Here is a 26,839-nt window from a genome sequence, read left to right as displayed (position 1 = left end):
GATGGCCTTCACAGTGTTTCATCGTACATCAGTGTTTTTGAAATTCTTTTGTACCCCTCTCCTGATCGATATCTTAAGACAATCACACCTTGTACATGCTTTGTAAATGCTTTGGCTTCAGCAGTTGAATTTTATCAAGAAGATGTGAAGAAAATCCTACAGAATTGTATTTATTTTTTATTTGGAGTTAATCAGAATAACGTCATTGATGAGTGCTGTATGATAATTACACTTATGCAACCAGGTTATTGTAAGTTTCTTTCTTTTTTCCTCTTAAATCTATTTGCTGCTTTTTACTTGAATTGCTGGTTGCTATACCACATTAAATGTGGGAAAAGATCTGACATTATTTCACTTGGTTTCTTTTTTATCACAAAAACCTGTAATTTTAACAAGGGTGTGTAAACTTTTTATATCCACTGTATAACAGCTTAATGATAAATATAGCTTTGATAATGATGGATTGTGATTTCCACCACTGTAATAAAAAACTCTGGCTCTAAACATTTTCCTGCTCTTGCTTTACGCATTAGACTTGTAATAACTTACTGATTATTATTTGCAGACTTTACATTGAGCCAGTATTTAATATCAATTTGATCTGATTAGCCAGACTGTATGACCTTTGCTAAATTAATTACCCAGCATTCCACTTGCTGCTGAAGATCCCGAGTGAGAAAACTTCATCCAACTGCTGCGGAAAAGTTCTCACTCGAGTTAAAAAGCACGTCAGGGAAAGCAAGACAGCAATAACGCAAGTTTCTCTGCCTCACACTCAGGATTCGGCCTGGCTAATAACAATATATTCATTTTATGGATCTACGTGCCAGAGCGCTCATTCGCAGTTCTACGCTTCATGCTAATTACGATTTTTATGATATGTGGACGACACCGAGGGCTCGCTAAGGAGCGCTGCAGCTACTTCTGGAATATTCCAAGCTTACGCCTTCAGGGCTTTCACACATTATTATTATTATTATTATTATTATTATTATTTATGACATCACCTTGAGAGTGGGAGGATCAAATCAAACTAGATTTACATTTACTGAAGAAAGAAAGAAACAATAGAAAAGAAATAAATGAACCAAGACAGGAAAAAAGAAATAAACAACTAAAATAAAATAAGCTATAAGAAGAACAAAAGGAATGAGGGAGAAAGAAAAAAGAGGAGGAGTAAACAGTGAAGAAGAGAGAATGAGCGATGGAAGTGACGTCCTACAGTGTGCACCTGCGCTGTGTTGGTGAGTTTAAAGCGAAGCTGCTGATTGGTCGGCTGAAAAGGCTGTTGTGACATCATCAGTGGCGGTCAAGACGGGAAAAATCTCACTCTTTAAACTTTAATATATTGAAAATGAGATATTGTTTCAGAGCTAGAATGCTCGCTGTGGCTCCGCCCACACGCATGTGGAGATTTATTAAAAACGTGGTTTCTTCTCTGCGTTTTTTGCTTTTTGCACGTTCACACCGTTTAAAGTCACTCAGAATGACGCTTTTGTAAAAAAGCCCTCTCCCAAATTTTAAAACTGCTTTCACAGTTTTTCACAATTTTAGAAAACAGCGTGAACCTGCTCATGCCTGTGTTTTGCGTGTGTTTTGCGTGTTATAGTTTGTGTGCGAGGACTCGGTTTATCACGGCTGCCACCAGGTTGTTACTTAATACTCTGTAATCTCATATATGATAACATGTTTGCATCTTCATGTGGAGCAGCTTCATGTGGAGAATCTGATCGGCGCTGCACTGCTCCTGCTCCACCACTCCGGCGCTACAAACCACACGAGAGCCGAGGTTTGAGAATAAAAACCCAGGAGAACATCATGTCACACATATGAATCCTCGTGTTTGTCATTTATTCTTTTCAAACTTTCGGCCATGTTTTGGTGTTTTGCTTTGTCTATCGCTCCTCATGCGGATCTTAACATTATTCTTCAGCTCGTAATGTTATTATTGAGGCATTGGACATAACAGTTTAATATATATAGATAATATATACATAACAGTTTAATATATATAGATAATAAATACATAACAGTTTAATATAACAGTTTATGAGAGACCGATAGATCGCTGTGCTCATGTCCCCATGGGAGTGTTTTCAGATCGTTTTTGTATTTTAACCTGGAGATATTTTACAAAAAAAACTGTTCATGTGGACATTTTAAATCGAGAAGTAAATTACAGAAGTACACTACATTTACAGAAATATCTGCATATGTGTGGACAGGGCCAGTCAAATTGTTTTATTATTACAATATATACAGTATATATATTTTACATCCTGTACGTCCTGATCAGAATCCAGCATCAGCTATTATAAACGACAGACCCATGATCCCACGGCTTTGCTCGTCTTTCTGACAGATTAAAGACGTCTTCCTGAAGCGTGATCCGATGATCCGATGATCAATAATCAATACGTCAGGGTACTATGTGTTAATGAGTAGCAGGACATGAGTGAGCTGTTCATCATGGATTTACTTTCAGAGTTACGTCGTGAAGAAAAAAAATGACAGATTTGGTCAATAATCAAGTCAGAGCTGCTCGATTTCAATAACAAGCACAGATACTGCTATTGAGCTAGGAATGTGCGGATTATTTTACACAACACGTCATGCACAGGATCGGTATTTAGTGTTTAATTATGTGTTTAGCTCATGTTCGCCTTGAGGACGCTGTTTGAGTAAGGATCATTTTTTTAGCATCATTTTTTACTCCAGAGGTAAAAGTGTGTCCAAGCTTTTAAACAAATCCTTCACGGTGAAGATAAATGCAGCACAGTTTGGTGGCTTTGGTGTAAAGAACACAGTCAAATGATCTAAATTTAGAGAGAAAAAAATAAAAAAGAATAAAAAGGGGATCTGGACTAACCTAGAACACAGATATCCAGATCAGTGATAAACTCCGAGCCCTCGACTCATACACACGTCTACAAAATAATAAAGAAAATCATGAATAAACTTTAAAACGCTTCAGTATGTGCAAAACGCATTCACGTACATAAAGGAGCTGGAAATCAGTGCATGTTTAGATATATAGCATCAGGATACAGTCAAATCCAAAACTAATGGCACCCATGAAAAGAATGAGCACAAATTATTGTATAAAATAAACAACACACAAAGAGTTTCAAAAATTTATTAAATTGATTAAAGTATCGGATGTAAAAGAAAAAAAAAATAATAATAATTTCCATAAGACCTATTTCTGAAAAAAAGTGGCAAATTGATAGACATTTAATTTAAAAAAATTAAAACTTTTTTTTTTAAATGATTTTGAAAATAAAAAAAATAATAATGAATAATTATATACACAAATAGTAATAATAATCAGAAATAATATGAGGTTGATAATAACGATATTCATTAAAAAAATGTTTGCAAAGGGCCCAAAGATCACATAGTAGGAATTTTAGAGAGTTTTTTGTTTGGTTGTTTTTGTTTTTCTTTCTTCCTAGACTGCAGATTTAAACTCTTTTGAAAACCTGTGGTTGTAGTTGAATCCGAGTTGAATTGCCTCTGCCAGGAGGTTAAGACTTGAGCATAGATTAACATTGTGACAAGACAACGATCCAAACGTACTTCCAAATCCTCACATGGATGGCTAGAGTACACAGAATCATTCATCTGCATGCAGGTTTGCAGAATTTTAACGAAGCTAAGAACAGAAAAGAACCTGAAATGTTCTGCATGGAGATCGTACAGTCGTCCTACGTTCCCCGAAAGATCTCTCAATGAATAGATATTACCAAGAAGCTGTGATTTTTTTCCAAACAAGCTAAAAATATTAATGTCAATGCATGTGTCATCAATTCCAGCTCATTCTTTAAATAAGGGGTGCCAATAATTTTAGAGTGAACTATAAGGTAAGCAACATACACACACACACACGCAGCAGTAACGTAGCTGAGGGAAATGTTTTAGTGGCTCAGTGTTAATAGCTTCACTGCCATATTAGCAGACACCAGCGTCTGAACAACTCCAAGCTAATAAAGTGTGTGTGTGTGTGTGTGTGTGTGTGTGTGTGTGTGTAGGACTGCAGTAATTACCCAGTCTGGGACATCAGTATGGTATTTATGAATACACCACACATTTACACACACACGGGTGGGTCGTATTGTGATTAGCATTCCAGCTGCACGCTCAGTCCGTGTCCCGCTCGGCCCGATAATCAAACCTGACATTAGCATTTTATTCTCGTCTTTCTCTCGCTAAAGGGGCTGAGGAAAGAGGTAGGGGGGGGCTGTGACATTGATAATCATGACACCTCGTCGTATCGGGTGGAAAAACACAACGTCACAGAGCAGGCGAGAGAAATATGGAGCTGTGAGATTGCATCGATCGAAAAAGGTGCAATCAGCGAGCTAGCGCGTCCCTTTAGACTAAGCGAGCTGCATGCGCCGATCTATGAAAACAGAGTCATAAAGCCATCGGAGCAGCGAAGATACACAACGTGAGGTGTTTTCCTTTAGCACGCTAACACACACACACACACACACACACACACACACACACACACACACAGGAATCCACAGCACGACTGTGACCACCTGCATTTCCCTTCAGGTTTCCCTGGTAGCATCCAGCCCATTAGCAAAACAATAAAAAGAACATCAGATCCATTTTATCGACGCCATTTTAACCTTTATTGTACCAGCAACTCCCAATGAGCTCATTTCCGGGAGACGCATTTTCTCCGAATGTTTCACGCTAATGATATCATACACAATCTCACGACTGCACAATCACATAACAGATCCAACTGGTGTGCGAAATTCTCAACAGTTAAAGAAACAGCTAAAAAGTCCTAAAACGCTGCGTTTGCCGAAAACTTAATCCATCCGATCAAAGAAGACGGATGTGCTTGTTTAGTGTTGCAGTGGAGCTACGACGCTAATGTAGCTAACAAGTAATGGAAGCTTATGGCTACCAGTTTAGCATTCTCTCAGACAATGACTTGCATCTAACTGTTACTGTGCCTTAACTAATGATAAAATAATGACCAGAAAAAAATGATAGAGAGATAAAGAGAGAGAGAGGGAGAGAGAGGGAGTGATGATATGTGAACAAGAAACAGAAAGAATAGTTAGATAGATAGATAGATAGATAGATAGATAGATAGATAGATAGATAGATAGATCTATCTATAGTTCAGTACACTTGAGTACGTGCGTAACCCGACTCTGAATACGAGGAACTTTCCCTACATAAATATTGATGTATCTTTTATCATAAAGTTTCGATGGAGATGATTTTCCATCGTCTCAGACTAAATCAGGAGCAGGTGTCTGATCAAAGCTTCAGAACAAGGACAGCTATCACACACACACACACACACACACACACACACACACACACACTGTGTTAGTGTGGAGGTCGGCGTGTTTGGGCCTGATATCCATTAAGGATTCATGATTCATCTGGATCTCGTATTATAAAGTCCTGAATTTTTCATGCAATCCTTCAATAGTGAGAAAAAAAAAGAATAATAGTACACATGGAATTGAAATGAAAAGGCGTGTGGAACAACCGCGAGTTACAGAAACATTTCTTCAATTCGGACACCAGGACAAGACTGCGGAAATCAGCAGGGGGTCAGCGAGCAAGTGTGTGTGTGTGTGTGTGTGTGTGTGTGTGTGTGTGTGTGTGTGTGTGTGGTGGTAGAGTTTTGTCTCCACTCTCTCTGGGTGATTTTTCTCGACTTGTCCTCGCAGGATCGTTAAACAGAAATAATTCATTTGTGATAAAGGTCAGCAGCACAGTCGAGGCGTCTCCGAGTCAGACAGCTCGACTCGGGGAAATTTTTATTCCTCTCCGAAAAAAATTCATACTATGCTGCTGCTGCTGCTGCTGATGATGATGATGATGATGATGATCTCGCTAAATCCACAGCACGACCTCACACGCTTTTTAACCGAAATTCCGACAATAGGTGTGTCGATGACGTCATCAAAAAGCGCCACATCATCGTGAAGCGACTGGATCGATCCATATACATGAACTTCATCATGTAGCTGAACGTTATTTATCGGGCGGCCATCTTGGATAATTTCCTCCTTAAATAATGAATTAAGCATGAAGAGGAAATTATAATGTAAAGATGAGTGTTGAAGGAAATCTCCACCCTGAAACACATTCATCTGTTCTGAGAGGGAACCAGACGATTGTAGGGTTCTGCAGAGAACCTTTTAGTGTTCTACCAGCAGGACAACTGTAGAAGAACCTTAAGGGTTCGGAAACGAATTCGGTGTAAATTCTGTTACTACATATTTTGTCTTAGAACTGGAGATTTTTTTTTAATTTAAGTTAGATTTTCCCCTAGGTATTTCTTTACTTGTATTTGTAGAAAGCTTATTTATTTATTTATTTATTTATTTATTTATAAATGAAAAACCTTATATGTTATTCAGAATTATTCACTCCCTACACCAACAATAATGTGTTTAATTATAAAGCCAATTCTGTTGCTCAGTAACTTAACCGTAAGTATAATAAGTAACTTTTACTTAGTTACTTATTAAATCCTGTACTATTTATTTCTTCCTTAAAATTCTTGATTTTATTTATTTTTTTCATTAATTCTCCTTAGTAGCGCCTCTAGGTACCACTGAGGGTGTAAATACATTTGAGAAACACCTGTAAGGTCGCTAGTTAACGAGGGATGCTGTTCTGTTAGTTTCTTTACTGCTGGATAACGTTATAGAGAAAACATTAAAAGAACGTTGTGGCAACTTTATGAACTTCATTAAAAACAGGAATAAATACATTCTGTCATAAATACGTTCTGAAATACGACATTATGAGGAGATTCGTGGAAAGAATGGACATATTTAGTCCTGTTTTGGTTCTGTATTGTAAACGTTTTTGAAACGTTGTCAGGACGCTTCGCAACAACGGACTTGCGGTTAATTACGCAGGACGTGGTTTTATTAGCAGGGTGAAGACATTTAAGAGACAGTGAAGTTTTTCAGAGAGAAATCAGTTCAAGAACGGTATCTGTTTTAAATGTTTGTTAAACTTGAAGCAAAAACAGTTGAGAAACACTACAGATTGAGGCAGACGGAAAAAAATAATAAATGAATTATAGGAGGAAATGAGGTCACGGGTTGCTGCGTATGCATTAGATATGAAATCTCTGACTGCACCATTACTTCTGGGACACGCGGCATATTAATTAAAAATGAGTTTTAATCACACTGCGTTAACCAGAATCCTTTTACGAATAGTTTAAATTAAAGAAGCTCTTTTATTTCCGCTTCTGAGAATCAGATTCGTTGTTCATCGCTGATTGAATCTGCGTGTTGAGACGAGCTCCTGTATCAAGATCTAATTCATATCACTGAAAAAAAATAGTCCATGAGTCTGTATGAGCACGAGGAAGAGGAGCACATATGGAAATAATAAATTGATAAATGAATAAACACTCTTGGCTGCTAGTCCAAACACCGCCCGAGAGCAGATTTTAAATGGGACATTAAGAGATAAACAAGTCAATAGCAGCACCGCCGTTTCCCCTCTGCAGGAAGCAGGGAGATATTTCTCCTGGGTTTGGAGCCTCTTTTTATCTACTGGGGGAAAAAAAATCAAATAATTCGCTCACAATAAACCGAAAGTCTATTCTATAGAACCAAAACACATGAAGAGTAAACTGTTTAATCTCAAACTATTCGCCAAAAATGAAAAGACAAGTTGTTGTTCTTTAGCTTTGCACTAAAGCTACACTGCTAATGTAGCTAACAAGTAACAGAAGTCAATAGTGACCAGTTTAGCATTGACTAACCCTAAAGCAGCGATTTTTCACCTCACGTCACGTCAAGTCGCCTACTTGTTACTGCTGGTTGCCATGGTTACACCTAGCTAGTGTGACGTGGGAGGAATAAAACCTATCTCCACATCCCCGAGTGTTTAATTCCTCTAATCCCACAGCAGTCTGCCAATGATTACAGTTTTATATTTATTCAAAAATGACATCATACTTCTTTTTTTTTCTCAGTAACATCCAGCAAACATTCTTTTAAACATTCGACACATTTACATTTTCAGTTAAGTAAGGGCTTACACTGTGTGTGTTGTGCTGTTACAGGAAACTCATCAACTGCAGGCTGGCGTGATGAAGCAGAGTTACTCTTACCACCCCGAAGTTGATTATTTTCCTATAACAGCACGTCCCCGAGTGTGTTATTCCTCTTACACCACGGCACTTTACCAACAATTACAAGCTTTCTTTACTAAACAACACCACGTCATACTTTTTATCCATTTACAGTTACATTTAACGTTGTGGAGCATCCGTTAAACAAGTTCTCACTTACGTTATAGCAGCTACGAACAATCGTTCCCTCACCTCTCATTTTTTCGTCTCTCTTTAAGTTAATAAGAAAAAAAATGCAGCTTGTTACGCACGTTACCGAGAAACCACAAAGAAGCGTAAACTCCTCTGTCCTGAAGAAATCAGAAATCTTAAACTTAAGGCTTTACCTCTGACTGTTACAAAGCTCTGACACTGGAGACTCCTTCCATACATGTTAAATAAACACATCTCTCCTCACAGAAAATTTCACCTTATCAACAATCACACACATTTTTAAACTCATTTATCTGGAGCATCAGCTGCACATGACCTTGTGAATGATCTGTCCAATCACAATCCAGAATTCATCACCGCTTCTACAATAACGAGTTTAAACAAAGTGATTTAAGTGTTTTTTTCATAAATGATTGAGTAAACAGATTTAGACTTCAATGTAGCCACTTTAGAGAGCAAGACCACACACACACACACACACACACACACACACACACACACACACACACACACTTGACTCACTGCATTGTACAAAGCTGACCGAGCTCGAATTTAATCAATGACGGACAACCTTGTCTCAGTAGCTGCACACACACTGAGGGAGGAAAAAAAAAAAAGTCGTCTTTTCAGCTGGGGAGAGAGAGAGAGAGAGAAAGAGGGACAGAGAGAGAGAGAGAGAGAGAGAGAGAGAGACAGAGAGCGAGAGGGTTTAGCGAGAGAAACAGGGACAGAGAGAGTGACAGAGAGAGAGAGAGAAAGAGAGAGAGAGAGAGAGAAAGAGGGGGACAGAGAGAGAAAGAGAGAGAGAGAGAGAGAGAGAGAGAGAGGGTTTAGCAGGAGAAAGAGGGGCAGAGAGAGAGAGAGAGAGAAAGAGGGGGACAGAGAGAGAGAGAGAGAGAGAAAGAGGGGGACAGAGAGAAAGAGGGGGACAGAGAGAGAGAGAGGGAAAGAGAGAGAGAGAGAAAGAGGGGGACAGAGAGAGAGAGAGAGAGAGAGAGAAAGAGGGGGACAGAGAGAGAGAGAGGGACAGAGAGAGAGAAAGAGGGGGACAGAGAGAGAGAGAGAAAGAGAGAGAGAGAGAGAGACAGAGAGCGAGAGGGTTTAGTGAGAGAGAGAGAAAGAGAGAGAGAGAGAGAGGGGGACAGAGAGAGAAAGAGAGAGAGAGAGAGAGGGTTTAGCAGGAGAAAGAGGGGCAGAGAGAGTGACAGAGAGAGAGAGAGAGAGAAAGAGGGGGACAGAGAGAGAGAGAGAGAGAAAGAGGGGGACAGAGAGAGAGAGAGGGAAAGAGAGAGAGAGAAAGAGGGGGACAGAGAGAGAGAGAGGGACAGAGAGAGAGAGAGAAAGAGGGGGACAGAGAGAGAGAGAGAGAGAGAGAGAGAGAAAGAGGGGGACAGAGAGAGAGAGAGAGAGAGAGAGAGAGAGATAGAAAGAGTTGCTAGTGGCTTTTTTCTATTTGTTATTTATTTAATTTTTTTTTTCTTATAGTGAGTCTGTTTCATTTGGGAGATATTTTCCTTCTTCCTTTTTCTTTTATTTCCCAAAACTCTTAAAATACTGATAGAAATATCTAGGAACAGTTCAGCAATTAATAATAATAATAATAATAATAATAATAATAATAATGTGATTGTAGGATTTTCAATAATTTTAACATAACATACCAGTAGCTTTTTGTTAAATAAAAAAGAACTCATTAATGTAATAAAATTACATTTATTTATTTATTTAGTATATATATATATATGTACTGATTGATTTACTTTTTTTTTTATAAAATATATGAATATATCAAACGAACAAACTGAATGATAGATAGATAGATAGATAGATTTCTTTATATAATAAACCTTTCTACTCATAATAAATAAAATAATTACAATTTTTATTTTAAAAAATGCCCCTTTTACCCCAAATGCAATCTGCCAGGACGTGTTTGGTGTCTGACGTTTGCTTCTTTACTTCTGCACTGGAGCTTCGATGCTAATGTTGCTAATAAGTCCTCATTAACATTAACTGTATATTATAATACATGAACAGTGATCTCTGCAGCTTCCTTCCAAGCTTTATTTTTCTTCCTAACGTCTCTGTACACATTTCATGAGAGGTGGTATGGGACAGGAGAAGTTAAAACCACGCTATCAGTTTTTCTTCTAACTTTTTGCATTAAACAGGAAGTAGAAACTAACTTCAGGAACTAAAGTTGCGAGTGGGGAACTGAAGAAACGTCGGACCACACGCATCGTAGGATTGGTCAGAGGACTCATTCCAGCCAATCGTTTGAATTTGTTGCTTTAATACATCATACCTAATTTGCTTAGAATTGAGAAAATATCGATTCAAATGTTGCTTCTGTCTGAAATCCGTGTCGTGTCGCGCTGAAATCATGACGTCGTACATAGAAAATAAACTTAAGATTTGTCACTTGCTAGATTGAGAATAGGATTAAACTGGAATGATAAATTCACATGAACAAAAGTACGAGATGCTAATCCACTAATCCATACAAGTGACCGAAAAAGTTCTCGGCTAGCTCGTTTCAGGTCGTTTTACCTCCTGCTGCTTTTCAGTTTCTCTGCATGTACGAGTGAGTAAAATGCAGAAATGAGATGCTTAGAGGAACAGTGAGAAATGGAGGATGCAGCGAGAGAGAGAGAGAGAGAGAGAGAGAGAGAGAGAGAGAGAGAAGAGAAAAGAGAGCGAAATAAAATGCCAGCGGTTATTTATTTAAACGCTGCCCTGTATACATATTTAATGAAATGCGAGACAGCAAGAACAAGGCCTTTGTGTGTAACTGCAGTCACACTGTGACCTCAACGCTGCGTCGGAAAGGCATTCGAGTCGAGGAATATGTTCTAGTTTGAGTACACTCCAGTAAAAAAAAAAAAAAAAAAAAAAAAAAAAAAAAACATGCGGCCACAAAACTTATTAATGGGCACGAAGCCAAAAACATGGCACAATAGACAAGCTGTCAGCCCGGTCCAGGGAGGCGTTAATGTGATCCTACAGCTCAATTGGACTCGGAGCAGCGACCCGGCATTTATTACAGTCACCGAGAACCAAGAAAGAGAGAAAGAGCAACAGAGAGAGAGAGAGAGAGAGAGAGAGAAAGAGCAACGGAGAGAGAGAGAGAGAGAGAGAGAGAGAGAGAGAGAGAGAGAGAGAAAGCTAACCTAGCGGTTAAAGCCTTCTGTATGTGATCTACAGCTCCTGGCTAAAATAACACCCTGAATCGAGCACAATAAAAGCTCAAAAGAAGAGTAAATCAGACTGTAAGCCTCACAGAAACTGCCTCAAGATGGAGATTTAAACATCCAGACATCTAAACATGTTTATTTCTGCTGCTCCGACGCTAATCCTGCCGTGATAGCATGAAAAAGGGCTCCTTATGCATCATGAATTGTTATATTCAAGCTAACGGATGCTTGAGAGCCTTCGAATCTATTTCAGCTTGAGATGGATGTTAAAGATGGCCGTGTTTGTGTCTAGTTTGCAACTAGCCTGCTAAATCATTTGCTAATACGTTCCCTAGCATCCACACTTTAACAGAAATTCATAAAATCATCCTAACAGACGTTTGAGCTCCATTAATTCAACTACAGCTTCAAAAAAAGGCATGCTTTCTGTCCTAAGTTGGATTAGTGGCCACAGATAGATGCTAAAGATGACAGTAATCATCTCTGGTTAGCAACTAGCCTGCTAATTCCTCTGCTAATACCCTCATTAGCATCCAATCATCAACACTTTAGCCACATCAAGCTGCAAAAGAATAAATATTGATCAAAATAAAGATATTCATGCTAACAAGTGGTTGTTTTCTTTACCTCTTTAGCTTTTATTTTAATATCAATCAAATGTTGGATTAGTGTTCACAGATGGATGATTAAAAATGACTGTCTTTGTCTCTCATTAGCAAGTAAGCTGTTAATTCTTCTGCTAATATCTTCTTTAGCATCCTAACTTTAACATAACTTGATACAGTCATGCTAATGGACACTCAAGCTCCTTCAAATCTATTTAATCTTAAACCAAATCATGACTTCAGTCACAAATTGGATTAGCGGTCACAGATGCACACTAAAGATCACCGTCTTTGTGTCGTGTTAGCAACTATCCTGCTAATTCCCCTGCTAATACCATCATTAGCATCCATTATGTCACGGTGCCATTTAAAGAATGAATATTGTTTAAATTAAAGTCATCCATGCAAACAGGAAGTCAGTTTCTTCAGTTTTGAGTTTGATTATCGGTAAATTTATCTCTCTTGCTTTCAACTAGCCTGCTAATTCCTCTGCTAACACCCATCGTCATCTTCAACTTTTCAGTCACTTCTGCCATGAAAAATATTGTTAAAGCTTTACATCAGTCACAGATTGAATTAGTGGTCACAGATGGATGCTAAAAATCACCTTCCTTATCGCTGGTTAGCAACTAGGCTCCTAATCCTCTGCTAACACCCTGATTAGCATTCAGTCTTTAACATTTCAGTCACATCAAGCTGTAAAAGCATAAATATTGGTCAAAATATATGTATTCCTGCTAACATGAGGCTGCTTTTTAACCTCTTTGTTTATTTTATTTCAATATCAGTCACTGGTTTGATTAGCACTCACGGATGGATGCTGAAGATGATCGTCGTTGTGTTTGTTGGCAACTAGCCTGCTAATTCCTCAGCTAGGACATTCCTTAACATATAAACTTTAACATTTTAGTCACATCTGACAAGATAACTGAAGAATTACTTATCATGAGACATAAAATTCTATAGCCACATTAACAGAAGCTCATGCTACTTTAGATCTACTTCATCTTTAAATGAAAGCCTGATTTCAATCAGAGATTGAATTAACACTCACAGATGGATGCTAATGATGACCGTCTTTGTTGCTGATTAGCAACTATTCTGCTAATTCCTCCGCTAACACCCTCATTAGCATCTAATCTTTAACATTTCAGTCACCAATCTGCTAATACTGCCATGATACCACTTAAAGGAAGATAGTCATGCTAACAGGCATTTGTTTTTGTTTTTTTCATTGAGATCATGATATGTTAGAAATTAGGTAAATAATTTGTTTGCTAATACCCTCCTTAGCAACCTAGCTATGATATTTGAAGAATTCTTTGTCTGTCATTACAAACAATTGTAATGGGTTAAAATAAAGACATATTAATCATAGCATAGTTAGTGCTCACAAATAGATGCTAATAGATGTGACATGTTGAGCTAGTATGCTATCTAGGTGCTGTGAGCAATGTAGCTACTCTAGTTAAGCTTTTATAATATTCAGTTTTGTAGAACAGTGGTAGCTAACTATTTATCTATTTAGGTTTAGCCACTTCTCAGTGTAAATCTAGCATTCAAGCTACATGCAGGCTAGCTATTTTTTTTAGCAAATGTACTCCAAAGACAACCATTCTTGCTAGAAAAAAAAATACAGTCCATTTGGAAAATCTCCAAGTTTTCATCACATTGGATTAATCGTTTCCATCCAAGATTCCATTAGAGATTTTTTTTGATTACTAATCAATAGCACCAGAACCCAACAGAGTCATTTTTCATGGATAGATGATCAACATCCAAAAAAATAAATAAATAAAAAAAATAATAATTAGAAGAAATCATTAGCAATTTCATGAAATTCCATTAAATTACCATTACAGACCACTAGAAACACATTAAACTCCATTTGGATCCACTAATGGTGTCAAAACCATCTTCAAGCAAGGTTTCGTAATGAAGAGTTTCGAAGTTTTTTAACAGTTTAATGCTATTTCGACATTTCTAATTTCAGTCTCGTATGTAAGAATGATGGGTACAGTGTAATCTGCGTTGATAACCATGAGGTGCTCAAGTTACAGGTTATTCTGATTGAAAATTATATTTAAAATCAATGGTGCTGATTTCTCCATCCATGTTGGCCTCCATACAAATCATATCTCCCCCTCCACCACCACCACCACCACCACCAGAGCGCCTCCCGGTGGGCCAATTCTCACCAACATATCGACCAGCTCACTTTAATAAGTGTGAGAGTCTCTCGTTAGAGGTGGGAGATCGACAAGTTGAGAGATGGTTTGAGTGTAAACAACAAAAAGAGTCCATTTTTTTGGAGTTTGGTCTTTCGCTAACATGAAAATGTTTCACCCGAGAAGAAAATCTCTGGGAGAAAAATCCTCAACAGCAGGTGAAATCCAGAGCTGTGATTCTCAGGAGTGGATCAGTGGTGAGGTGGTAGATTATTGATGCGTTGCATGAGGTAAAGCAGCTCAGAGCAAAGTTCAGCTTTCAGCAGTCAGGAGAAACAAAGGAAAAGATGAAAGAAAGAGAGAAACAAGTAGAGCATCCAGCATTCATAACTTAACAGCGCTAAATAAAACAGCATCTCAAATCGCTGTGTGTGATATTGCCTGAGCTGAAGTAAGGAAGGAAAAAAAAAGATGTTAGAAAACAAGGAGAGGATAGCAGCACAATGTGTAGTTCTATTTTTTAAAGCAACTTTTCTCTTTTTTGTATTTGTACTTTAAAAAAAAAAAAAAACACAGCGACTCCAACAGCGTTTCAGCAGTGCTGTCAGTGCAACAGAGCAAAACTGACATGTTGCTGCTGGTTAACATGAAAAAGACGGAGAACTGGAATATTCTTATATCTTTAACATCAGCCTGGCTGTCTCCGTTTAGCTATAGGATACCAGAGAAATCCGCTTAGACCCGCAACTCCTGCTCACTCATCCCTCGCATGACAAAGCGACCAAAACGCTGCAAACGCACTCAGCGCAGCTCTAATGCAGGCAAACATTAGATTTATATCCTGTTTCTGCAGAACTCCATGAAACTAATCCACTCAGGCTTTCATTACCAAATGACAGAGCACTGCTAATTAATATTTGATAGGAAAGAAATCCATATTTAATATGCCGATGTAATTAATAATAACATAATGAATATTTCAAGGTTAAGTTGTAGGATTGAATTGAGAATATAAGGAAGATGTCATGGAGCTTGTTGGGTGGATGCAGTGTTGTGGTAGAAGATACTAACCTAATTATGGTTGCAATGTTTCTGCAGAACTTTCTAATAAACATACCAAAAGTGCTATAGGTATAAAGACTGATTTATTTCAAAGCCGTGGTCAAATTATTTCCATGATTCATTTCCTAGTATTTTCTGTAGCTTCTGTGCTGAATTTGTTATCAGCTGCAAGCAAGAATGAATTTCTCAATTTATTCTCCTTTTCTTTTGGATCTGTTTATGCTTTAATGACTGTGATTGAAACTGAATCTAGCTAGCTTTTTTTTTTTAAATGTTCACTGGGAACTCATTGTGGCTCATATATACAATTTATACAGAAGCATTTTTTCTGCCAAACTAATTTGTAGACAAATCTCAAGACATATTTTTGTAAATGCTGGCTAAGGAGTTTCTCCTTCCTTACACAACAGTGCTGCTGATTTCTGGATCCAGAAGCTCTGAAAGTAGTGCAGCTGCAAATCACAGGTTTATTTTAATGTGTTTGTGCGAATACGTTATTGTTTCTATAGTAACAGCTCATTCACGTGTATGGATGATTCAGGGACGTGTATGGCTGATTCTTCACGTAAATGGATTAGTCAGGGGTAAAGCTGTAATTTTAGGTTTTCTGACATTTTCAGGACAGAGGAGTTTACGCTTTGCATTTTTTAAAAGATTTTGGCAACACAACAAGCTGTGGGTCTTTTTCTCTTTGTAACTTCAGCAGAAGGACATGGTGGCACAGGAGGTAGCATTGCTGCCTCACAGCTCCAGGGTCACTGGTTCGATCCTGTAGAACTCCTGTCCATGTTCCCCCCATGTCCACACAGGTTTCTTCCAGGTTCTCTGGTTTTCTCTCACCTTTAAAAACATGGTAGTATGTGGATTGGTTATGATAAATTGCCAGTAGGTATGAATGTGTGTGTACGTCGTGCTCTGCAATGGACTGCCATCCCATCCAGGGTGGGTTCCTGCATCACGCCCAGTGTTCCTGGGATAGACTCCGGATCCACCATGACCCTGACCAGGATAAAGTGGTTAATGAATGAGTGAATTTCAAGAGATAGAAAAAAAGAGAGACTGGTGAAAGTCTTCATGGCTCCTATTACCCAGGAAAGAACAGGAACTAAACTGTTTCACGGACATTCGCACAACATTAAATATAACTATTAACAGATAAAAATCAAATTCATTTCAATTCCAGATATAGATTTAAATTCATTATTATTATTATTACTAGTTTTTATTTAAATGTACATTTTATAAACAGTATGATGATATTCTTTAAAAAAATAAATTGTTGAATTTCTGTGCTGGAAGAGGAATAAAACACTTCAGGACCATTTCAGGTAGTAACAGTAACTCTGGTTGATTTTTTTTTATCCTATAACAGCATTACACCGAGTGTTTTTACTTAAACGAGTTTTGTATCACAGCAATTGTTTATCGTATAAAACAAAGTTTGGAGAGGCTTCGACTCAGAGCTTGCTCTTGGTCCTTTCATCACTGTAAACACCAGACACATTCATCAGCCAGTGAGTTCTAGAGCTAACACGATTTCTCCACCTGAAAAGACCATCACACCTTAGTTTCAGGGAAAAGAAAAGTGAGAAAATCTATAGTGTAGCTCACGCTATTATAAGCCAAGCACATTATCCATCTTGTGCTGTCAGGCGGCTTGTTGGAGGCACCAAAGGGAAACGTTGTTTAAAGACACATCCATTTTCTTTGCTGAATAAATAATCAAAGTCACTTTCTCTCGCTGAAACCGACAGGCGCTGGGATCCCACGACTTCGCCCCGGCCTCCTGAATATTAATAGCTTCTTATCAATGCTCTCTGTGACAAATAAGTAAAATTCCCATGTGAGATAAAAGCATAAGAAGCTCCTCTTTTGTGTACAGAACATCTGCACAGAGACAACAAGAACACAGTCCACAATTATCCATTCTGATCCTGCATTACGCCAAATTACAGCCAGAAGAGGAGAAAATAAAAGACTGCGATGGAAACAATCTCCTTGACATTTCCCATTTCCCATAATCAAACTCACGATGTAAACAGACCTGTATTTACTGCATCTTTGTTGTGTAGAGATAACGATTTGCTCCGCCCCCTTCACTTGCTTTTGATTATTTATTTCAGAAAATAAAGCTGTCACTTTGTAATCTGCCATCATTACAGAACGTAAAAGATGCTGATGGAGGGAACGGAGATGACGGAAATATCACAAGTTTAAAACAAAACAACAAAAAGGTCTTTTTGTCATCTTCTGTCTCAATGTTGTGTTGTACGTTATGCAAATCAGCTGATCTTACAAAAACTGAAAATGCGATCAAGTTACGTTCTTGTGAGCTTCCTTTAAAAAATAACGTTGAATTGTAAGCACAGAATGTTTAATGTGATATAATGCTTTTGCATTTGATTAAGCCTAAAATGAGTGATTAACTAGTGTCTATATTAAGTTTATACTAAACAAAAACATTATTAAATTGAAATATTAAATTGAGTTTTTGTATAGCTAATTGTTCTCGTTACTAATTGAAACCAAAACTTGTTAAAATATAAAGTGGAAAAAATAAATAAATTCACATGCTCTTTAAATGCTCTTAGAAGATAAATGTGAGATAAATATTAAAATATATAACCAACTTTACCACAGTGATATTAAGGTTTTTAAATTTTGAATTAACTTTGAAAAACTGTACTGTAATATAGTATTTTTTAATTGTATTTACTTGACAGAAACAAGTTTCCTTAATTTTACTACCTGCCCTTCGGTTGTATTCCTTTACACGCAGTCTCTGTTCCTGAAATGACTTTTACTTTGCAGTAAATCACACTGCAGGTGATAATAATTGTTTTCTATTGATTCTGTCCTCTATTTTAAATTTGCATATTCATTAAGGCAAACACAAAATATTGACTCATTTGAATAATGAAATGTGAATGTTATCAGGTTTGCATGTTTTTGCATCAGGGCCTGTGTGTTCATGTCACACTACAATCTACAAAAGCTGAAAATATTGTCACTTGTTTTTTTTTTTATTGAAATGAATTTTTTTTTAAAATGTCAAAATGATTTTTATTTCATTTTCAATTATTATTTCAATTACTTTTATTTTATTATTATTATTTTATTTAATTATTTCATTATAATTTTATTGCATTATACACTTCAATCTTAGCAATTTGTTTTACTTTATGTATTTCCAGTAATATTTTCTTGCTGCTGATATTTTTAGCTTTTTGATATTTTATATTTTACATAAAACATTTGATTCACGTGAAACCAAAATCTAATTATCTTCGCATTCACTATACATGCTCACTACATAGCGTGCACAGAAAATAGAGAAACTCCAATAAAAGCTTATTACAATTTGTAAATATCTGGAAAACAGCATGAGGGTAAACATTATTCTTCCATTATTTAAATTATTTATATTTAATTCAAGATTGCATAATTTAATAATGTGCCATAAATGACACAAGCCCTTTCCCTACATCATGCATGGCGAGTCATTTAGGCAAAATGTTCAGTCTCAACAAGCGGTTGTTTATTCACTAAAAATAGATCCTAGGATCTTAAACCTTCGGATATGTAAATACTGTTTCTTTTTTTATTTTTGAACAGTATTTGAATATGTAAATGAGTTCTAATAGCCCTTTTAGCCAACTGTGTTAAAACGTCTCAGAAATCAGCAGCATTGATGAAACTGATGAAACTTGAAATCAACCTCGTATTGTACATAATGATCAGAGCAAAGAGAGAGAGAGGCTGGATCATGTGACCCTAATTAATATTCATGACATCATTGCATCATCTGTGCTATAAATTAAAATGAATATTTCTGAATATCTGCTGCAGTGATTTACTGTGTGACTGGATTCTTCATGTGTGTTTTTGGTGCTGTAGTGTGAACGCTGTGTGTGTTCGATCTATCGCGCACACACACACACACAAGCACACACACACACACACACACACACACACACACAGACACACACACACAGACACACACACACAAGCACACACACACACAAGCACACACACACACAATGCTGATTTGCACTTGCATTGATTCCAACCGAGAAGGAGAAGACAGAATGGTGTCTTTATATCTCTCCTTCATTTTTCTCTTTTTTTTGTCTCTCTGTCTTCCCCGCTCTCCCCCTCTCTCTGTCTACTATTCTGTTTCTTCTTGTCATTTTTCATTTTTCTATCTTTTTTCCCCCTTTCTGCTCCTCTATTTATCCCTAAGCCATCATCCTGCCTTTCTGTCTCTCTTTTCTCTCTCTCTTTACCGTCGGTGCCATCCCTGATTCCACATTTATACTAACTGTTCTCTCTGACAGGCAGTTGGTGCTGAAGGGAAGCACACACACACACACACACACACACTCTCTCTCTCTCTCACACACACACACACACACACACACTCACACTCACACTGACAGAACAGCAGCTCTGTGCATAATTAAACCTCAGCAAAGCTAAAGGACAGAGCGGGTGTAATCTCGGCCAGAGGATCCTCCATAATCAACACACAGCCACTGGCCTAGAGGAAGTAGAGTGGAAAAATAAATAAATAAATAAGCATGCTGATTCATAAGAGCTATTTGTAATGTAGAGTTTTAACATTGGGCTTTACATAACTGGACCTAAAAATACTGAGATTTTATTAAATTCTAAAATTAAACATCAATTTCATCCTCAAAGGTGCTAAAATTAGTCTCAGTAACCTTAACATTAACTTTAGCCTAAATAGCACAAACTGAAACTTTAACCTCTGAAAACCTGATCATAACTTCAGCAACACTAACTTTTACCTAAATAACACTAAACTTAACCTCAATGGCAATAACTTTAACCTAAATTTCACTAACTTTAACTAAATAATAGTAACTCCGTAACACTAACTTTAACCACAGTAACCTTTACCTTCTTTTACCTCAATAATACTAATTTTAAACTCAACAACACTACCTATAACTTTTACCTCAGTGAGACTTTAACCTAACTAACACTAATTCTCAATAAACCCTCAATTTTAACCTTAAAACTTACTTTAACCTCAGAAACACTAAATTTAACCTGACTAACACTAACTTGAACCTCAGAAACACTAAATCTAACCTGACTAACACTAACTTTAACCTAAATAACACTAAATTTAACCTCAATGACAATAACTTTTATCTAAATGTCACTAACTTTAACTAAATAGCAGTAACTGTATCTAAATAACATTAACTTTAACCTAAATGTCATTAACTAAAAAACAAATTTAAACTCAATGACACTAGCTTTAACCTAAATCACACTAACTTTAACCTAAAGAACAGTAACCTTAACCTCAATGACACCAACTTTAACCTCAGCAGCACTAACTATAACCTCAATAATAATAACTCTAACAGAAAAAACACTAAATTTACCCTCAGTAACACTACATTTAACCAAAATAACACGAAGTTTACAGTGAATTACTGTAATTTTATACTCCATGACAGTAACCTTAACCCTCTTTTACCTCAATTACACTAATTCTAAACTTACTCACACTAACTTTTTTTAACTTTTAGCTTTTAAGAATTTAACCTAAGTAATACTAATTCCAACCTCAATAAACCCTCAACTTTAACCTGAAAGCTTACTTTAACCTCAGTATCTAGCCATTAAAATCACAGTTTAAATGTAAAAATGAAAAATACACTTCTCATCACAAGGTCCAGCGTCGTATCCCTACAAGGTCAAAATCATTTTCTATTACTATCATCACAAGGACAAAATAGTCACTCTCTCTCTCTCTCTCTCTCTCTCTCTCTCACACACACACACACACACACACACACAAAACTTGATTCATTTTTTTATTCATTTTATATAATTAGTGAGACGGAAAGCATGAGGAAATTCTGAGTGCAAATCTCACATGATGAAGGGAGAAAGGAGACATTAGAAGAGATAGAGAGAGAGAGAGAGAGAGAGAGAGAGGGAGGGAGGGAGTGATCATGGAGGAGCAGAAAGGCTTTCAATCTCCTCTGCCATGCAACGACTTCCTATCTCACTGCGATGTGTCACTTATCTGCTCTCTGCAAGAAACCTTCTTCACCAGCACTTAACCTTGCACAGAAGAAATACAAAATAAATAAATAAAACACCAGTGATATAAAAATGGCACTCAGTCCACTGCAGCTCACCAAGAATCCAAATCGCTCAATTATCCTGCCTGAGAACGAACACATTTTCTGGCACAAAACAGTCATGACACAAACAGAGTCAGAGAAAGAAATATTCATCACGTATTAAGCTTTCTGTGGTCTTTTCCATCACACTCACGCAGCGAGAGTCACATTAGGACAGCAGAATTAGCCGGAAAAGCATCTGCTTAATTCACCTCGGAGATCGAGTGTGCTTATTGCATTTGTTTATTTATTTCTGCTGATCAAAAGAAACAACGATCCATTTAAAAAGGCCTTTTAATTGCCGCTCGTGAAAAATTGATACGCCGCCTAAGGACGTTTTATTGTGTCCCTGTGATGTTGGGAAAAAAACATAAGTGTAAAGCTTGTATTTACTTCACATGCTTGTGTGGCATTAAAAGCTGAGCAAAAGAGAGAGAGAGAGAGAGAGAGAGAGAGAGAGTAATTAGCTGATCCGCTGCCAAACTTCGGGCTCGGAGAGCGTTTTCCACCTCGCTGAGGTTGAGGACGGAACCTCAATCAGCACTCCGGCCCCGAAGTGCACTAAGCTAAACGATCCACTGGCAAAACGCAATATGTCACCGTCCAAACTCCGCCTGATGGATACGCAACAGTAATACTGCCTCGTGTTCGTGGATTTGATTGTAGAATTATAGAATTCTTCTTTCGCCGGTTGAGGAATAAAGCTACAGCTAGTGGTGTGGTTAGTGGTTCTTTAGGGTTAGAGGTTGTTTGGGCTTAGCAGTCTCTCTGGGTTAGCGCTCATAGCCTGAAAGACTCTTTGCTTACTACACTGTTAGAAAAAGGGGTTCTTCAAAAGGTTCTCGGTTTAGTCACGGGTACTTTGCTTCCTACAAAAGTTCCAGTTTCAGAGACTTGATAATAATGAAATATGCTTTTCCAAAATGTTCCACATAGAAACTTAAGGGTTCCACCAGATTCCACCGAAGAGCTCCTCAGGTTTCTCATTTTAATGTTGCAAAAAAATACAAAATGTAGATTTCTACAAAACTATGATTTACACTGAAACTGTAGAGCTTAAAAATGTGAAAGTCAACATATAGATTAAGGAAAGCAAAAGTGATGAGAAAGTAAAGAAAAAGATTGACAAAAATGAAAAGGAGAAAATAAACCGAAAAGGAGAGGAAAATATAAAAAGATGAATAAAAAAAGCAAAGAAAAGAAGAGAAGGAAAAGAAAAGAAGATGCAAAGTAAAAAGAATGAAAAGAATAAAAAGAGCATGCATGAGCATACAAGAAATAAAGAAAATTAAAGAAAAATAGAAAGAAAAGGAAAGAAGAAAGAAAGGAAGAAAGAAAGAATAAAAACAAGAAAAATATGAACAGAAATAAAAAGAGAAAATTAAAGAAAAACAGAAAGGATAAGAGTATAAGAGGAAAGGGAAGAGGAAGAAGAGTGAGAAAAATGAGAGGAAAAGGAAGAAGCTGAATGTAAAAAAGGAAGTGGAAAATAGAAAGAAAAAAACAAAAATCAGGAAAGTAAAAAAAAGAGCAGATGCTCAGAAAAGAAAGAAAAAAAAGAAAATAGAAGAAAGGAAAATGCAATACTCTAGTGGAGGTTTAAAGTGATTTTGGTGTCTGTAGTTTGACTTTCACCGCGATCTCACCACAAACACGGCATTTCGGTTGCTTTTCTCTCCAAAACCTGCGCTTGCTGAGGTTAAAGTTCCACCCACATGACTCACAGTTTCTGAAATGAAGAGATGAAATGACAGCATCTAAAGAGCACCAACCAATCATACCATCCCGGAGACACTGGAACACACACTCACGATAACATCATTTACTCCAAACATCTCTTTCTCATCCACCTTTATTACATCTGTTGTGCATCCGCAGGCGAGGGATGGACAGAAGCCGGAAATCTGTCACTTGCTGAGAAACTCTAACAGACAGCTGGTGATCCCACACCACTCCAACACACGCTGCTTTAACACACAGGTTCTGCTCAGCTCCGGGGCTCCTGAATGATTCAGAGCTCCCCCTTATGGTGTCCCTGAATCAAAACTTTCACCTCCATGCACTTCCAAACCAAGTTCTTCACTGATGTGGACCAGAGAGCATGAAGACCCAAAGGAGAAGCTTCTAAACCATCCATAAATAATCTAGATAATCCATACTGAGCCCCAGAGCTACTCCTGACTCCAGACACCATAACATCCCATCAAATTAGGTCCAAATTCCTGCCTCCCAGTTTGCCAAATTTCTATTTACAATCCGTTGATTGATGTGCAATCTCAGTCTTAACTTCTTAATCTTCTGCACCAAAATATTCAAGAACGTTTATAATGTTTGCCCAATTGCACATTTGGTGAAAGTGTCAATAAACCATCTTGAATCTTGAAACTAATTCATGAAGCTAATCTATCTTTGGAGAATTCCTAGCCAGTTTTCTTTTTTTTTCCAATTCAGTCCCAAGTACCCCAACTGTACAAACATTCTTAAAGCAAACATTTTTTGTCTATTTGATAAGCAAGCTTAACATCCAGCTGACAACGAAACCACTCACCCTGCCAACGAGGATCGGATCGGGTCCAGAGAATTCCTCCAGCACGAACATTTGATTCCAAACCCATCCTCTTTTGGCCCGATGGAGGACGCGTCGTCCTTCCGGCTTGGAAGTCTCACTTTCTGAACTCGGCCTTGTTTCTAAACTTTGCGACTGGTTAACAAACGGCGCTGAGGAGCCGAAGCATACACAGGTAATCCACGCCAGCAAGATCCGAGTCCACACGTCTCTCTGCATCTCCTCTCTCCGTTTCGGCATCTTCACAGTCCGGCTTTTCTACCTCTCTCCTTTCTTGTTCTTACTCCAGTTCTTCCACCTCGTTACTCTTTCCGTCCTCGTATCCCGAAGCTCGGGTTCATGGTGTCATGGAAAAGCTGAGGTTTGCCTCCTGAGCGGGGAAAAAAACGTAATCCATCGAGCGTCAGTCTCCTGTGAAGGAGGGAGAAATGGAGATGAGAAATAATTATTACTAGAGTGAGTTTCTATATTTTGGAAGGAAGATCCAAGGTCAACACTCTGTACAAGACCTCTGTGATTCAAGATCCAGCTGTTCATGAAGGTTTAGAGGTAATTACAAATATTTATTCTGTGTGTGTGTGTGTGTGTTTTTAATAATACATAAGTCAGGTTTGTTTAAAAAAAAAAACATCAAACATTCTTTTATTGTCCTAGTAACAAGATGTCCTTCTGTAAATGTCCTTGTCCAAGTCAAGATTTTAAACACTATCCGAGTAATAAATGTCCTTTCAATCCCATAAAATATCCCTCTCACGGGCTTTCCCTGCTTTCCTGGTTTATTAATGGCCGCAGGAATCTGAACCAGCAGCCGCACCGACTCTTCAGCTGTCAAGCACTCTATTAGGCTGTGCTCTAAAATGTGATATTTTAATTACGACATGAGCGTCTCAGAAATCGATATAATGTATGCAACTTAAATTCAATGGGATCGACAATGATCTGCAGCCTATAAGCTAGGGATGAAGAAGTATAAAAAAATGATCATTAAATAACAATACATACTTAAAGCATGATGCAGAATGGAGAGAGTAGAGAGGTTGGATGTTTCTCAACAACGCAGCGTCTTATTATCCGAGACGCTGTGCAAATCAAGGCTGGAGTGAGGATTGAAAGTGTAGGAATCCAACGACTGTTCCTCAGAGGTGAGGAGGTTCAAAATGAGAGCTCTGGCGATGTTGTGTGGATCTGAATGTGAACATGAAGTTATCATCATCGTAATTATCCTGCAGCTTACTTGCCATCAGAAGTGCCACCAAAAACAATTATCTTTGTACAAGATGGAGGGAATTTTGCTGAAAATGAGGAAGTGGATGAAATGCATGTGAAGTAATATGGAGTTCATAGCCAATAACAAAAAGAACTGATGCAAAAACGCAAGAGAGAGAGAAAGAGAGAGACGGATTTGATTTCAGCACCATAAGGGACGGACAGCTCCCCATCTGGGGAAAAAAAAAAAAAATACTACCAAATCTCCTATGCAGCAAAAAACAAATTAGGCAGCAGTCCTGAATTTATTTACTCTCAATTCTTTCATTTGCACAAAGATGACTCACCTTTAAGGTCACAACATGATGCTTTACTTTTACACAAGTAACTAAAATCAAACTACGACAATGATGATGATGATGATGATGAAGGTGATGATGGTGATGAAGATGATGATGGAATGAGTGGACTTGAAGCCAATCAGTAAATGGTGGATTAATCTGTCATGCGACCTGATGCTCGAACTGTCCGTCTGTTTCCATCTCTGATCAATTGATCACAGGCTCAAACATACAACATGCAGCTGAAACACACACAGACACTCTCCTACTCTCACACTCTCACACACTCACTCTCTCACACACACACACACACACACACACTGCGTTCGTTCATGCACCTGTTCACGCTGAACGCCACTTACCCGATCCGGCTGCGACGTCTCCTCTGTCGAGGGCTGGTTCAGAAATAAAGCCTCATCGCTTTCTGTTTGTGTGTGTGTGTGTGTGTGTGTGAGAGAGAGAGAGAGAGGGAGAGAGACTGTGTGTGTATGTGTGCCTGTGTGTGTGTGTGTTTGGGGGAAGAGAGAATGAAGCAGGATAACGGAGGAGTGCGGACTGCTAGAGATGTGTGTGCACGTGTCAGGAGCTCCGGCAGGCTGCTGCGAGCTGAGCGCGCGAGTGTGTGCATGTGTTGGTTGTGTGTGTGTGTGTGTGCAAGAGGAGGAGGAGGAGGAGGAGGAGTGTGTGAGGTGGGCTGAGCTTCACTCCATCTATCTATCCATCCATCCCTCTTTCTCTCTTTCTTCTGCTCAGAGAGGCTTTTGCACGAGGGGATACACAACTTTTAGGGAGGTTCTTTCTCCCTCTGTCTCAATCTCTCTCTCTCTCTCTCTCTGTTTCAATCTCTCTCTCTCTCTCTCTCTGTCTCAATCTCTCACTCTCTCTCTCTCTCTCTCTCTCTCTCTCTTTCACACACACACATGGGTGTCACAGCTCTCGTCACGCTTGCTTGTTTCGTTTCTGTCCCAGGATTAAAATTGTATTTTTGTACAGAGGCGGAGAGTGTGTGTGTGTGTGTGTGTGTGTGTGTTCTGTTTCTGTGACTTACACTGGATAAATAATATTAAATTGTAAAAATAAATATATGAATAAATATATAAATAAACATACATCTGCAGAGCCAAAGCAGGATTTATCAGCCTTTAAATGCTCACAAAATAAATTCTCTTAATTCAGAACTCTTTTCTCACGTTCTGAATCTGACAAAAGAGTTTTAGTTTTATTA

The 26,839-nt window shown here is 37.9% G+C and overlaps 1 protein-coding gene across 2 annotated transcripts in view; it reads right to left on the bottom strand.

Moving 5' to 3' along the window:
- Positions 1-26,308, bottom strand: part of cdh8 (cadherin 8) — a 125,070-nt gene extending 98,762 nt beyond the window's left edge. The window contains exons 1-3 of one of the 2 annotated variants that reach the window (XM_026937736.3): positions 25,977-26,308; positions 25,070-25,252; positions 24,050-24,478 (exon numbers count right to left, since the gene is read on the bottom strand). In XM_026937736.3, the coding sequence (XP_026793537.3) occupies positions 24,050-24,307 (258 nt within the window). In that variant the 5' untranslated portion in view covers positions 24,308-24,478; positions 25,070-25,252; positions 25,977-26,308. The remainder of the gene's footprint in view (positions 1-24,049; positions 24,479-25,069; positions 25,253-25,976) is intronic. The other variant, XM_026937737.3, reaches the window with a different exon arrangement.
- Between the last annotated feature and the right edge of the window lie 531 nt (positions 26,309-26,839).

The sequence above is a fragment of the Pangasianodon hypophthalmus genome, chromosome 25 (assembly GCF_027358585.1).
Source record: "Pangasianodon hypophthalmus isolate fPanHyp1 chromosome 25, fPanHyp1.pri, whole genome shotgun sequence".
NCBI lineage: Eukaryota > Metazoa > Chordata > Actinopteri > Siluriformes > Pangasiidae > Pangasianodon > Pangasianodon hypophthalmus.
The sequence above is the reverse complement of the archived record's forward strand: the minus strand, read 5'-3'. Positions and strand labels throughout refer to the sequence as shown.